At 36.9% G+C, this 14,542-nt stretch overlaps 1 protein-coding gene across 2 annotated transcripts; it reads left to right on the top strand.

Moving 5' to 3' along the window:
* The first annotated feature begins 2,111 nt into the window (after nt 1–2,111).
* Nucleotides 2,112–11,900, top strand: LOC129235404 (UDP-glucosyltransferase 2-like). Of its 2 annotated transcripts, none has more exons than XM_054869225.1 (3): nt 2,112–2,166; nt 9,920–10,458; nt 10,539–11,900. In XM_054869225.1, the coding sequence occupies exons 2-3, from the start codon at nt 10,203–10,205 to the stop codon at nt 11,849–11,851; spliced, it is 1,569 nt and encodes a 522-aa protein (XP_054725200.1). In that variant the 5' UTR covers nt 2,112–2,166; nt 9,920–10,202; the 3' UTR covers nt 11,852–11,900. The 2 variants fall into 2 exon arrangements, with proteins under 2 accessions (XP_054725200.1, XP_054725201.1); XM_054869226.1 differs by having other exon boundaries at nt 2,144–2,166; nt 9,840–10,458.
* Nucleotides 11,901–14,542: the final 2,642 nt, after the last annotated feature.

The following is a 14,542-nucleotide window of genomic DNA, read 5'->3' as shown; positions in this document are numbered from 1 at the left end:
TTTTAAACACCACTGAAGTTTTTGAAACAATTTTTTTTCTGATCAACTCATCGATATAGTTTTTGATGAAGCTAATCGAACAGACATAAATTTATTTATTTATTAATACGCAATTTTATCTATAACCTCAATATACATATAACCTGGCGCTTATATAAAAATATTTTATATTTTTGTGCTGTGTGTGTTCAATTTTCAATAGCTTAACATAGAGAAGCACTGGACCGAATCTGGTACGGGGATGCTTGAAGAGGTTGTGACAATAAGAATACATTTGGCATTTACCGATGAAAGCAACCGCATCGAAAATGGTGGCTCGAAGAAAGTTGTATCCATAATTGATAAATAGTGAACAGAGCTCTGTGCTTATAATCTAAGCTGGCTCCAGTGAAACCATTATTGTTTATTGCACACTCGTAAAACGCACCTGTTTTACTTTTTACCTCGCAATGGCAAGACCATTTGCAGATTGCCTTTAGTTCGTTTGTGTCTGGCTTCAAAACCAATAAAAATTTTGAGAAATACTTTTCAAACTTGAGTTTCTTACACGAAATTTTTACGGAAATAAAAATTTCCAAAGCAAAAACTCCGCTTTGGTAACTTCTCCGTTAAAGAGTTAAGGTTTGAAGCGAAAGCCCTCATCGTGACCTGGGCTTGCGATGACGTAGAACTACTAACTTTGAAAAAATATGCGAAATATGATGTAGAAATAGGAAGTTTTATTTTTGTAAACAAAGTAAATTTGTTTTATTTGATGCTTCTTTGCACGCTATTGTTATTTTATAGCCTTAGCTTTACGCTTACCAGTGTGAGTAGAAATAAAATCAAACTGCCACGCGATGTCAGCTTAATGCAAAGTTAATATGATTAAGACTAGACTGATGTATGGGTGTATGCAAATAAAGGGTGTTTTATACAGGGTATATGAAGTTTTACCTACTCAAAACACCATAACTTTTTTGTGTGAAATTAGTATTTTTTGATTTCAAAGACCAAATTGTTCAAAAATGATTACAATTTTTACAAATATCCACTTTAGCTCGATATGACCACCTTTTGCCTTGACTATAGCCTTCAAACGGTCAAAAAATGAGTTCTACGGTGCCGAGTCCTGTTGGAACGTCCATGGTCTACGACCGAAATGTTTGCGTGTCCACGGCTCTAAAGCAGCTTCTAAAAGATTTTCCCGATAATAAGTCGCATTCACTTTGACACCAGGCTCGATAAAAACGATTGAAGAGCGTCCATCAGCGGTCACTGCGGCCCCAACCATTACTTGCGATGGGAAATTGCTTTGGGTGGCCAAACGTAGGCTCAAATTCTCGTATGAGCATTCGGTCAAGTAAACACGATCGTTTTGAGTGTTTATGAACTGCTCAATTGGGAAATTTTTTTCATCAGAAAACACAATGTTAGGAAATTCGCCACTTTCGTGCAAGCGCAACAACTCCTTTGCTCTTGCGCACCGAACTTTTTTTTGCTGGTGTGAAATATCGTGTGCTTTTTGGAACTTGTAAGCTTTGACCTTGAGCTCATTTTTCAAAATGCGTCGAATGCTGTCTTGCGATCTTTTCAGTTCTTTGGCCATTTTTCTTCCACTTCGACGTGGATTTCGTTCAAGTCGAGCCTTCACTTTCCGAACCATTTCTGGCGTTGTTGCGGTTTATTTATGTCATTAGAACAATTTTGACGTTGATGTCATGCGCTGTTTTACAGATACAAGCAGTGTGAAGTTGGTAACACTTCATATCGTTCACCCTGTATATGCAGCTACGGACTTTCCAAGCAAACTGGAACTAAAAAATTATAAAAAATTTCAAAAAGTTGTATTTAAGAAACAACAACATAGAAGTGACTGAAAAATGCAAAATTCACTTAATATCTGACAGCGAGCGACAGTCCGAAGATGTAGGGAATGAAATGATGAATTACAAATTGCATGATAGAAGTGTTTATTTTTTAATATAATTGACATAATTTTATGAAATTACAACAAAGTGGTTAATAGCTAGTAATTGTGTAATATTTTATATACTTATTTGACTGTACATGCACGCGAAGCGCCTGCGATTTCCTGGAGAAAAACTTCTTATATAAAGCGGCAGATAAAAGTTAAGCTTCCCGATACGCTACCGATATGCGATCGGTGTTTATTTAACGGATGGGGTAGGTTTTTAAATATCTATATTACTAAAATAATAAGTTACGGATTTGCAAAACTAATAAATAAATCACAAAAAAATAAATAATAATTTTTGAAATAAATGGTAAAACGAAGCTTAATAATACAATAAATAAGTATTAAGACATATTCGTGTATAACTCTGCAGTTCATTATGTCTAAAGATATCAAGGAAGCTAAAAAAAATATTGATATCAAATTAATAAAAAGCAATTAAAATTTTTGCTGCAAGTGAAATTTTACAGCAAAAAATGTGCATAATTGAATAAAAGAATATTAAAAAATAACAAATTTATTATTAAAAAATTGCATTAATTGCAAACAATTAATAGTTAAAATTGATACACTGCAAGAAAAAAAAAAAGATTAAAATGTATAAATATATGATTCAACATTGTGCGTGAAGGAATAAAAAACATTAAAATTAATAAACTTAAAATTAAAAAAAAAAATGTGTTGTTGTAATAATACTAATATAGTTAAAAAATATTAAAATTATGAATCTGTGCACTAAAGAATAAAAAATATTAAAATTACCAAGATTCAAAGTAAAACTTTTGTTTCAACCTCAACAAAATTAATAACTAATAATAATATTCTTACAAAAAATATAGAAATATAAAAAATGTTAATACTATGATAATAAAAATGTGTATTAAGGAGTAGAAAACAATAAAGTTAGCAAGCCTCAAATTAAAAAATATTTATTAACATTTAAAAAATTAAAAATTCAAATAAAAATACTTCCGAAAATATGAAAAAATATTAAAATTCCGAAACTGGTAATAAAAATGTGCATTAAAAAATATTAAAGTTGTCGAGTTTAAAATTAAACAAAAATCTTTTAAATTTTACAAAATGAATAATGAAAACTAATGTACTTACGAAAAAAAAAACAAAAAAAAATATATGTATACAGCGCACGCTCGATAACATGAACTAATTCAAACCAAGGCAGTTCACGTTAACAAAAGTGTTCACGTTTTGGAATGGCCAATTTTAATTGAAAATTAAATCATACGATGGTTTTATTTAAAAAAATCAGTCATATTTTTTTGTATCTTCTGTTTTTCTAAAACTTGAAGCACAGCTTTCTCGCTTAACCGTCTTATCACACTCATATCATTTTGATCGACATCTTCATGACCAGTCCATATTAACGCCTTGTTGAAAATTTCAACTGCTTTAGTCGGCTTCAATTTCTCCAGTTGCTCTGATACGCTGTCATCATCGGATTTGTCCTCTTGTTGATGATCATCATCAGCATTGCCCTCCTCGATATCTTCGTTCCATTCATTAATGGCTGGTAACATGAATTCAATCTGAAATTTTTCATAAAAAAAAGTTTTTTCAACAACCCACATACATATTTTTGAGCATATCTGCGAACACGAACGAACCTCAGGATTTAAACTACTAAGAAGATCGATGGTGTTGCTCATCAAGGTGCGAAGTTCACCTCATTTTAAAACCGCCAACGGAACGGGATCACCATTGTTTACCGCAAAATTTAAAATACTGTTCCAGCACTTAGCTAATGTTGCTTCACCAACACGAAATCAAGTCGAAACCAAAAGATTTATAACTGTTTTTAAGTTAATTTTTTTCAATGACTCGAGCAAATCAGACTTTATCGCTGCTATTGAAGATTTCTGTAATGAAACTTAGTGATTTTTATTGCATTCTGATCCATCGGTTGAATGAGGGGAGCAACGTTTGGTGGCATAAACTTTGCCGAAATTTGCCCATTCGCCGTTGTCAGTTTAGCTTTATTTGGGTGAGAAGGAGGAGAGCTTTAATTGGTAAGGCATTCTCCTTTAAAAACGATGTAACCTTAAAAATAAACAGTTAACCTTTAAAATCGGACAAAATTCGAACAAATGACTCATGAAACCATTGCTTGAAAATAGTAGACGTCTTCTAGGCGGATTTCGAGCTCTTATAGTCCGTGGGACACTGAAAGTTTTTAAAGCAGCTTGGATTCTTCGCCTTTCCAATTACCAAAAGCTTAAGCTTGTGGGATCCAGTGGCGTTTGCACAGCATAAAAACGTGATTCGCTGCTTCTCGGACTTTACTCCTGGGGCTCTCTTCTCCAAACTTGACGCGTACGTTTTCTCTGGCAAAAGTCTCCAGAATAACTGAACCAAGAATTATATAACTGATTGTTGCACAACTGAATTTCGGCTATTTTAGCTTGTTTTTGCCTTTTCTTTCAATCATCATTAGAGCACTTACTGGCCAGTTTTTATAGCGCATTCGGATAAACCAACGATAAAGACCTCTCTCCATTTTGGGCAACTCTGAAGAACGCAGTGTTTTTCTATTTCCAGGTCCACAATACGTGTTGTTTACGCATTTTAAAATCACTTGCTTTTTCGCTTTAATGTTACAAATTGTTGATTGAGCAACATTATATTTCTTTGCTAAAATCGTCACAGATGAGCCTTTTTTTTAAAAGCCGAGAATTTTAGCCTTTTGTTTTAATGTGAAGCACATAGGTGTTTTAGAACTCATTTTCACCAGAAAACATAAGACGAAACACTCTTTATAAAACCAAAACCACGACTGAAATATTTTACCCCTTACATGCAATTATGAATAAAATGCCTATTTTATAACTAGGGGATTCCCCAATTTCAGAATTACTTGAGATCAATGTAAATTACATTGAAATAATTGTAACGTTTATTGTTCAATTTCATTATAGTCAATGCACAAAAATGCCTGTTCACGTTTTGGGGTGTTCACGCTTTAGCGCGTTCACGTTATCGAGCGTGCGCTGTATATATATTTATATATATAATAAATAATATAGATAGGCTTAAAAGTAAATAAATATGCATAGTGGAATAAAATATTTTTAAATATTAAACCTATCAATATATAAAAACTAAAAAATATCACTCAAATATCAAATAAAGTAAATAAATCTTATTGAAAAAACAACAATTATAATTAAAATAAAATTTTCTATTAGTGTACATTTACAAAAAAATTACACCAGAAATTTCCATAAATGAATGAAATATACTAAAATTAATCTCAAAACTTGAAAAAAGTTACAATCTTTCAAAACTTTTTCTTTGTTTTTGTTTGAAAAGTCGAGCCAAGAAGCAACGATAGCTTTGGTAACTCCTAAAACACTTAAGCTAAAAAGCCCATTGTATTGAAAACTCTGGAAAGTGAAGGAGTAGGGGGAAAGGCGAGAAGTAACAGTCTGTCTTGCAACAGAATTAAGCTTCTTCTAACATTCTTGAACAATAATTGAGGTTTGCTGTGCGCTCTCCAGAGCCTTTAATGCAATCTGACTATCACTAAAGATTCCAATCTGTTTCCCTATCCATCTCCTCACAATGATTCAGAATGGCAAAAATTTCTGTTTGGAAAACAGTCGTCATTCCTCTCATAGCGTAATGATACTTATTAGTATCGTTTAAGAACCATCCAGCTCCAGATCCTATTACATTAGAATGAAAATTCCTATTGGTAAGGAAAATATCCGTGAAACCTCTTTGAATGCACTCTGGATTACTCCATTGCTCAGGCAATGGAAATTTGAAATAAAATTTACTTCCAAATGAAGCTATGGGCATAAGGTCGTCTTTAGGTGCTTTCAAAACTTAACAATTATTAATTTACAATTAATTAACAAATATTAATAACTTACTAAATAATAACAAAATATTAATATTGGTAGTCTTGATAATTAAAAAAAATATTAATCTTTGAAAAATCAGTAATTAAAATAATAAAATCCCACCTAATGCATTATCAAAGATGCCATCGCAGCAATGGTATATCCGAAGTCTAAAAAATTCTCTCTCGTTTGGAACCGTCGCTTACCGTGGAACCGCTTCCGCACTACTTCAGAGTGGCGTTCCATCTTCCTCATTACAAAGTCTATACTTGTGTGCCGCCGTAGCCGAATGGGTTGGTACGTGATTACCATTCGGAATTCACAGAGAAAACGTCGGTCCGAATCTCGGTGAAACACCAAAATTAGTAAAAAGACTTTTCTAATAGCGGTCGACTCTCAGCAGGCAATGGCAAACCTCCGAGTGTATTTCTGCCATGAAAAAGCTCCTCATAAAATATCTGCCGTTTGGAGTCGGCTTGAAACTGTAGGTCCCTCCAATTGTGGAACAACATCAACACGCACACCACAAATAGGACGAGGAGCTCGGCCAAACACCTAACAGAAGTGTACGCTCCAATTATTTATTTTTTTTTTTATTTGCTTGTGTGGCTACGTAGAAATCCCACTTTTTCATTTGGAGAATTTTCTCCACGTTTCCTAGCTGCTTGTCATCTTGCCGATTACATTTTCAGTGGTTATGTGACCGACTGCTTTCTCCAGCGTTTGACGTTCATGTTCCTAAAGCGTACAATGGAACAAAGTGTATTCAGCATCATCTTCGGCGGCGTCACCGCATTTGTTTGTGGGGTATACGCATTTCCCTATTTTGAGCAGGTATTTATGGAAGTACCCGTGTCTCGAAAGCACTTGGGTTGTAGGGGTGGTTAACTCTTAAGGGCCGGTATTGATTTGGAATAAAACACAATTTTTTAAAGAAATTATTATCACTTCTTGGTATAGCTCAATTACGTATGAAACAAAATATCGACCAAATGGCCGCCGTGGCCTCGGCGGCACACCTCCATCGGATGGTCCAAATTTCCGATGGTCCGAATTATCTCATCCTTTAGCTCTTGAATTGTTGCTGGCTTATCGACCTACACCTTTTCTTTCAAATAACCCCAAAGAAAGAAGTCCAACGTCAAATCACATGAGCTTGGCGGCCAATTGACATAGCCGCGACGTGAGATTATTCGGCCATCAAATTTTTCGCGCAAAAGAGCCATTGTTTCGTTAGCTGTGTGACAAGCGGCACCATCCTGTTGAAACCACATATCGTCCACAACCATATCTTTCAATTCGGGCCATAAAAAGTTTGTTATCATCTCACGATAGCGAACACTATTCACAGTAACTGCCCAATGATGCCGCCGTCCCATAAACCGCACCAAACAGTCACTCTTTGTGGGTGCATTGGTTTTTCGGCAATCACTCTTGGATTATCATTCGCCCAAATGCGGCAATTCTGCTTATTGACGAATCCACTGAGGTGAAAATGTGCCTCATCACTGAAGATGAAGTGCGCGATATGCATTTTGATTTGAACACCCGTTTTCATAATAAGCCTGAATAACTTTAACGCGTTGCTCGATTGTGTATCTTTCCATGGTTCAAATTGAGTTAGTCTGAAATTGAAAAATTTGAAATGAAATGCAGAAAAACTTGACGTTTAGGTGTGGTTTGCATTCAACATCGGCCCTTAAAATTTAACCAGCCTTTATTTGGGCCCAGAAAGTTTGGCTTCGCTCCAGTCTTTAACCTGTTTTGTGGTTAGCGTATTTGAACAAGTTTGCGTGCTAACTTCTAATGTGATGTGCTTCATGGTTAGAAGTATTTATTAGTTCCGTTTTCTTTGTGGGTGAAGTGAATCTAGCCATGTTTCTGTCCATATCCTGACTGGTTAAGTTTTCCACGAGCTTCTTCAAAGTTTCATGCCTTTATGACTGCGGTAATATCGTCCGCGTAACCGATTAGAAAGGTACTATCGTGTATTTCTTCTTTGAATATCTCGTCATAGCTACTGTTCCAGAAGTCGAGCCCGAGAATTGATTCTTGTACCGCTCTAGATGTGATGTCTATAAACGAGAACGAGTTTGTGGTCTCGCAAGTACTCCCCATTATGCGTTGCAGATATGCCGGAATTTTTAACCTTTGCTCTAAGCCGGCTAATATATCCGCTTGTCTTACACTATTGAAAACGTTCCTTATATCTACGGTGGCAAAGAGGACTATCCTTTTGGATTGAATAGTGCCCAGTTGCGCTGCTCCTGCGCTGTTTCAGACAGTTTCGATTGCCCCTATTGTAGCTGCGTTGTCTTGCTAATAGTTCTCCGGTGTTATTTATGGCGACGGTCAGCCCAGGCTTAATCAGTCTTTCAAGTAGCTTCTCTGCTGTGCCGAGCATACATACTGGGTTGCCCATATTAGACGGACAATTCTTTTGATGTTGACGATAATAATCATTTTATTTGGCTCAAGTAGATTTATTGACATCACTTTTTGAATATGATATCTCTGAAATGGTCACCTTCAGCCTGTATGGCGTATTGTGCCCCTTCTGCAGCATTTTCCATAGTTTTAGCTAACATTTCGGCTGGAATAGCGGCTATTTCCTCACGGATGTTGTTCTTGAGCTCTTCTGCGGTCTTTGGCTTATTAATATAAACCTTTGATTTTAAATATCCCCACAAGAAGAAGTCAGGTGGAGTTAAATCGGACGAACGCGGTGGCCAGTCAAAATCGCCATTTTTCGACAGCACACGACGAGAAAACAATTTCTTCAAAAAATCGATTGTGGTGCGAGCTGTTTGTGGTGGAGCGCTGTCTTGTTGAAACCAGAACTGCCTCATACGCTTTCGACGAATAATTGGCATCACAAAAGTGGTTATCATATCGCGATAACGCTCCTGATTGACGGTAACAGCTTGACCGTCTTCATTTTCGAAGAAAAAGGCCCAATAATCGTTTTCGCACTAACACCGCACCAAACGGTGACTTTTTCGTCGTAAAGAGGTACCTCTTGAATTTCGGGAGGATTTTCAGTGGGGTAAATATGGCAATTTTGCTTGTTTACCGTCCCATTCAATAAGAAATGAGCCTCATCGGACATGCTAATTTTGTTCTTCTTCTTCTTCTTTTGACTTATTTTGTTGAATGTAAATTTCAACAATTTGGGAGCGCTTGCGTGGCGTGTACTGTTCCATGGTAAAAATCTGCTTGGACTGACGCTTCCAACGCGATATGTCATTAAGCGATCTGACGTCTCTGTCAAAAGATACAGGGTTGTCAGATGGGTCCGTCGAATATGGGCAATCCTGTAATGGTCGATATGCTGATGAGAGATGCGGGTTGCCTTTCCCCTTGTTTATTAGCACGAGCTGCTGCTCTTTTCAGATTTATGGTAAAATTCCATAGCTTAGACAGCCCTTGTACATGCCTTAAAAGACGTGTGCCCCATTTATGCTATCTCCTTGAGGATTTCTGCGGGTACTTCATCCGGTCCTGGCGCGTTATTGTTTTTGAGTTTGCTCGCAGGTGGCTGGAGTTTCTCATTGGTGAATAGTGAAGGCTCTTTTGTCACATTTATATGATACTCAATGCCTTCTATATTGTCATGACTATGATGTAATTCATCGCGCTTAGGTAGGTAGTTATCCTGGCTCCCAGTTTCTTCAAAATAAAAAAAATCTTTAATAAATAATAAATAATATGCTTACAAATAAATGAAGTGAATAAAATTATTAAACATAAAAATTACAAAAAAATGTATTAATTTTTAAAATATGAATTACTGAAATTAATATATTTACGAAAAAAAAATGTTTGAGTAATCGGCTTCATTTTATAGGAATTTTTTTTACATTTCAACTTTAGACTAATAGTCTTATATAAAGTATAATAATTTAAAAGCGTCAAAAATAACTAACAATTAAAGTTAACACATTAACCAAAAAAAAAATATTAATAGTCTTGAACAAAATATTTTAATAATTAATAATCAGCATCAATTTACTTAAAAGCATTGAAAATATACACAAAAAGTTACAGTGTAAGAATACTGATTCTAGTAAGAATTATTTGAATGTTTATTTCTTCAAAGGATTTTATTAAAATAACCAGCTAAATGGTTAATAATAAATCAACTGTATACAGTTTCTAAAAGTGCTAAGTGTTAGTAAAATAATATATAAAAAATAATGTATGCATAAAAAAAAGAACGTACGCACATGCAAATTTATTCGTACGCAGAAAATTTCTCTGCATTTGAAAAACTAGTCAGACCATTACAAAAAAGTAATAAACTAGCAATTGAAATATTTGTGAATAAAAGATATTAAAAATATTTCAAATTATTTTCCCTCGTCTACCCGCCACTGAGAACAATGGAGCTGCGATCCATCATTCGGCTTCTGCTTATAGCTTTGCTCAGTTTAACCGGCTTTCAGCGGATGCAGTGTGCCAAAATCTTGGCAATTTTTCCCTTCCCAGGACCTTCTCAATACATTTGCGTGCAGGCGTATTTAAAAGCTTTAGCGTCGCGTGGGCATCAAGTCACCTCTATTTCAGCTTTTCCGCAGAAAGAGCCGCTACCAAATTTTCGTGATATATCCATAGAGGAGGTGCTGAGTGGTTATGAAGGTACAAGACTTTTTTATTTTCGTAGAGCTAGCAATCAACCCTTTCTTATACTACCTCACTCTTCTATTCCTTTTCAACAGAAACCATAGTGAATGTAATCGAAGAAGAGCGCAATAAATGGCAAGAATTAAATCTTTACTATGATTTCTTTACCGGTGGCACTTTATCCGTGCTGAAAAGTACGCGCGTTCAAGAGTTGCTGCGTTCTGATGAACATTTTGATCTCATCATAGTGGAGGCGTTACAAATGGATGCGATCTATACATTAGCGCATCACTACAAAGCACCAATCATTGGCATATCTACTTATGGCACAGATCCAACAATCGATGAGCTGGTGGGTAATACCTCTCCCATTTCGTATGTGCCTTTGCCACTATCTGAACTCAGCGATCGCATGGACTTTTGGCAGCGTTTGCAGAATTTATGGCATCACTTTTTGCATCAACTACACATGCACCTGTTCTACCTACCCAATCAGTCGACAATCTATAAACAATATTTCCCCAATGGCACGGCTGATATTTTTGCTGTGCGTAAGAATTTCTCATTGATTCTCTTGAATCAACATTTCTCCATTAGTTTTCCGCGTCCTTATGTGCCGAATGCCATCGAAGTTGCTGGCATGCATATTAGTCATCAACCAAAGAAATTACCTGCCGATATGGAGAATTTTATAAGAGTCTCGAAAGAGGGCGCAATCTATTTCTCTTTGGGTTCGAATGTAAAGAGTAAGAATTTGTCGAAAGAAAAGCTTGCAATTCTAATGCGCGTTTTCGCTTCACTGCCTTACAACATACTATGGAAATTCGAAGCTATTGAGTTGCCGGATAAGCCGAAGAATGTCTACATTAGCCAATGGTTTCCACAATCGGACATTCTGGCACATCCCAATGTAAAACTCTTCATTTCACATGCCGGTCTACTGAGCACAACTGAGGCGATTCATCACGCCAAACCCTTGGTTGGCATGCCTGTCTTCTTCGACCAGTTTCTCAATATCGAGCGCATTAAACGGGCAGGTATTGGCGTATCTGTGAACTATAGATCTTTCACATATGATGAGTTGCGTTGCGCTATACTGGAAGTGTTGGAAAATCCGAAATATATACAGAAAATGCAGCAGATGTCGCGGCGCTATCACGATCAACCGATGAAGCCACTAGACAAGGCAATTTACTGGACGGAGTATGTGTTGCGGCATCAGGGGGCGCCTCACATGCGTGTTGCCGCACAAGAATTGAATTTTATTCAGTATCATAGTTTGGATACGCTAGCTGTGCTGGTTGGCGGCGCATTTGGGGGCTTGGTGCTGCTAGGGTGGGCGATTTATAGATGTATGAGCGAATTAGTTTTAAGTTATGGCAGCGAAAAGAAGCAAAAGCGAAATTGATAACAAATTGTAGTAGTATAAAACGAAATATAATGTTTTTAAATTGTTATCTGTGTATGTTTATTTCTTTTTTACAGCGTGCGACAATACATTTTACACACAAAAAAATTAATATACTCGACAGCGAGGGTGATTTGAAAAGTACGTATAAAGTCAGAGAGATGGCCCTATTAGCCCGTATCGGGTGGTATTTAGTTAGTAGCACCTCTTGGAAGAACACACACCAAGTTTCAGCCAGATCTTTTTGTTTGGCACTCGCTTGAATCGAGAGTGTCGAGCTCCTTTTCCATCACGACAACGCACCAGCTCACGTCTCAGTAGTTGTGGTCGCAAAGCAAAATCAATAGAAAGAGAGTTTCAACTCATTTCACATCCCCCTTATTCGCCAGACTTGGTTTCCTCGGATCTTTTGGACTACTATTTGTTCTCTAATTTGAAGAAATGACTGCCGGAAAAAGATTTTATTCAAACGAGGAGGAGGATTATAGGCACGAATGGCTATTTTTCAGACTTGGACAAATCCTATTATTCGGATGGGATTAACCAACTAGACCAGTGTTGAACGAAGTGTATAAGCCTAAAAGGAGACTATGTCAAAAATAAAAAAGGTTTACGCCAAGCAATTAAGTAGCTTTTATTTTTGAACGGACTTTTCAAACGATTCTCGCATATACGAAACGACATTTTGCTACTATAAGATGCAAAAGTTGATCGAAATTATTTGAAAAAATCCGTAGTAATCTATATATTGCATATAAAAGTCGATAATGAAACTTAATATGCGTTATATTTTTCCGGCATATTTTAATTTAATTTTTCTTGCCCCTGTCGGTCATTTCAGACTGCGTAGTGTGCTTCCAAAGAGATGACATGAAATATTGGGTATGGGAATAAGTGTCCGCCCTCGTAAAAGAGTGTCTCTGTTGATACAATTTTTATGTTCGTTCCAGTAATATACTGCTGATTTGAAGATGTGTATGTGAGGTCTCGATCGCAGTAGTTGACTTTCGTTTGAAGCGTAAAGATCCTGTTTTATCTGACGTCAAAAATGTCTATCTTCGTCCCACGAAAAAACAGCATTTGCGGGAAGTCATGCTTCATTATTACCTTTTAAAGAAAAGTGCAACTGAAACGTGTCGTATATTGAGCAATATTTACATATTTACTGCAATCGCGCTCTATCAAATAAAACTTGTAAAGAGTGGTTTCGATGCTTCCAAAGTGGCAATTTCGACGTGAGTGATGAAGATCGTGAATGGGAACCGAAAAAATTCGAAGATACTAAAGAGTTGGATGTTGACAGATCAATCGTCGGTAAACGTTTGTACGCGTTCGGAATGGTCCAGAAAGCAGATAGGTGCCACATCAATTGAAGGAGAGGGATATCGAGAGACGTTTGCTGACGTGCGAGATGCTTCTTGAACGGCAGAAAAGAAAAGGTTTTCTGCATCGCTTCATCACTGGTGATGAAAAATGGATCTATTATGATAACCCTAAGCGTCGAAAAAGTTGGAGCCTGCCAAGTGAACCAGGTCCATCGATAGCGGAAAAAAATGTTGATGCTTCAATGGTTATTTTGTGCATCTGGTGGGATCAGAAGGGTGTCATTTATTATGAACTCCTTAAACCTTCTGAAACCATCACTGGTGATCGTCTGAATCGAGCTCTCAAATAAACGCGGCCGGAAAAGCGCAATGGAACGGTAGACAAGACAAACTGATTTTGCAGCATGACAACGCCAGGCCATACGTTGCTAAATCGGTCCATAAATATTTAGAGGAACTTAATTGGGAAATCTGGCCCCTCCCGCCGTATTCCCCAGACATTGCACCTTAGGATTACCATCTGTTCCGATAAATGCTGTCAGCCCTTATTGGATAGCGGTTCACTTCTTGCGAGAGCATCGCAAACTGGCTCAATGAATGGTTCAAGTCAAAATAACTCGAATTTTTTGTCAGAGGAATCCGTATGCTGCCTGCAAGATAGAGTAGAGTTTTAACTTCAAATGGCATATATTTCACATAATTCGTTTCTTACACGAAGATTTCTAGTCAAAAAATCAGTCACAAGTGTGGATCGATGAAATTGTGCATAATCATGCAATAAACGCCAGCTTCCTTCTTCACAGTATTCAGGGGGAATTCGACGATGCAACAAACGCCTCAAAACGCCAAAATAGAAAATTGCGTTGACGGTTTGGCCCGTTGGCACGAACTCCTTGTGGACTATTCCCTTGGAATCGTAAAAGCAAATGAGCATCGACTTAATTTTTGACCTCTCCAAACGCGATTTTTTCGGTGGTGGCTCGTCTGGGGCCTTCCATTCGGCCCTTTGACGGTTAGTTTCAGGTTCATATTGGAAACACCACGTTTCCCCACCAGTTACAATGTTGAAATCAAGTTCCCGTTTTTTCTCGCCTCTTTAACGAGGTCTTTCGAATGTTGAATTCTAAGCAATTTTTGGTCCTCAGTTAACTTGTGCCGAGTGATACGTGCACAGACTTTTCGTAAGCCGTAGGCCCATAAACTTTTTTCATCAATTCAAATGTTTCGGTAAACGTTTTACCGATTTTAAAACAAAATTTGATAATAGCGCTTTGTTCGAAACTTATTTTTCTACCTATGACCCTTTAGTCGCAATAACTTCGCTTCCACTGAATCGAATGTTACCAAGCTTTCAATGGAAGTCAGC

The sequence above is a fragment of the Anastrepha obliqua genome, chromosome 1, assembly GCF_027943255.1.
Source record: "Anastrepha obliqua isolate idAnaObli1 chromosome 1, idAnaObli1_1.0, whole genome shotgun sequence".
NCBI lineage: Eukaryota > Metazoa > Arthropoda > Insecta > Diptera > Tephritidae > Anastrepha > Anastrepha obliqua.
Note: the sequence above shows the minus strand (reverse complement) of the source record. Positions and strands in the feature narration are given on the sequence as shown.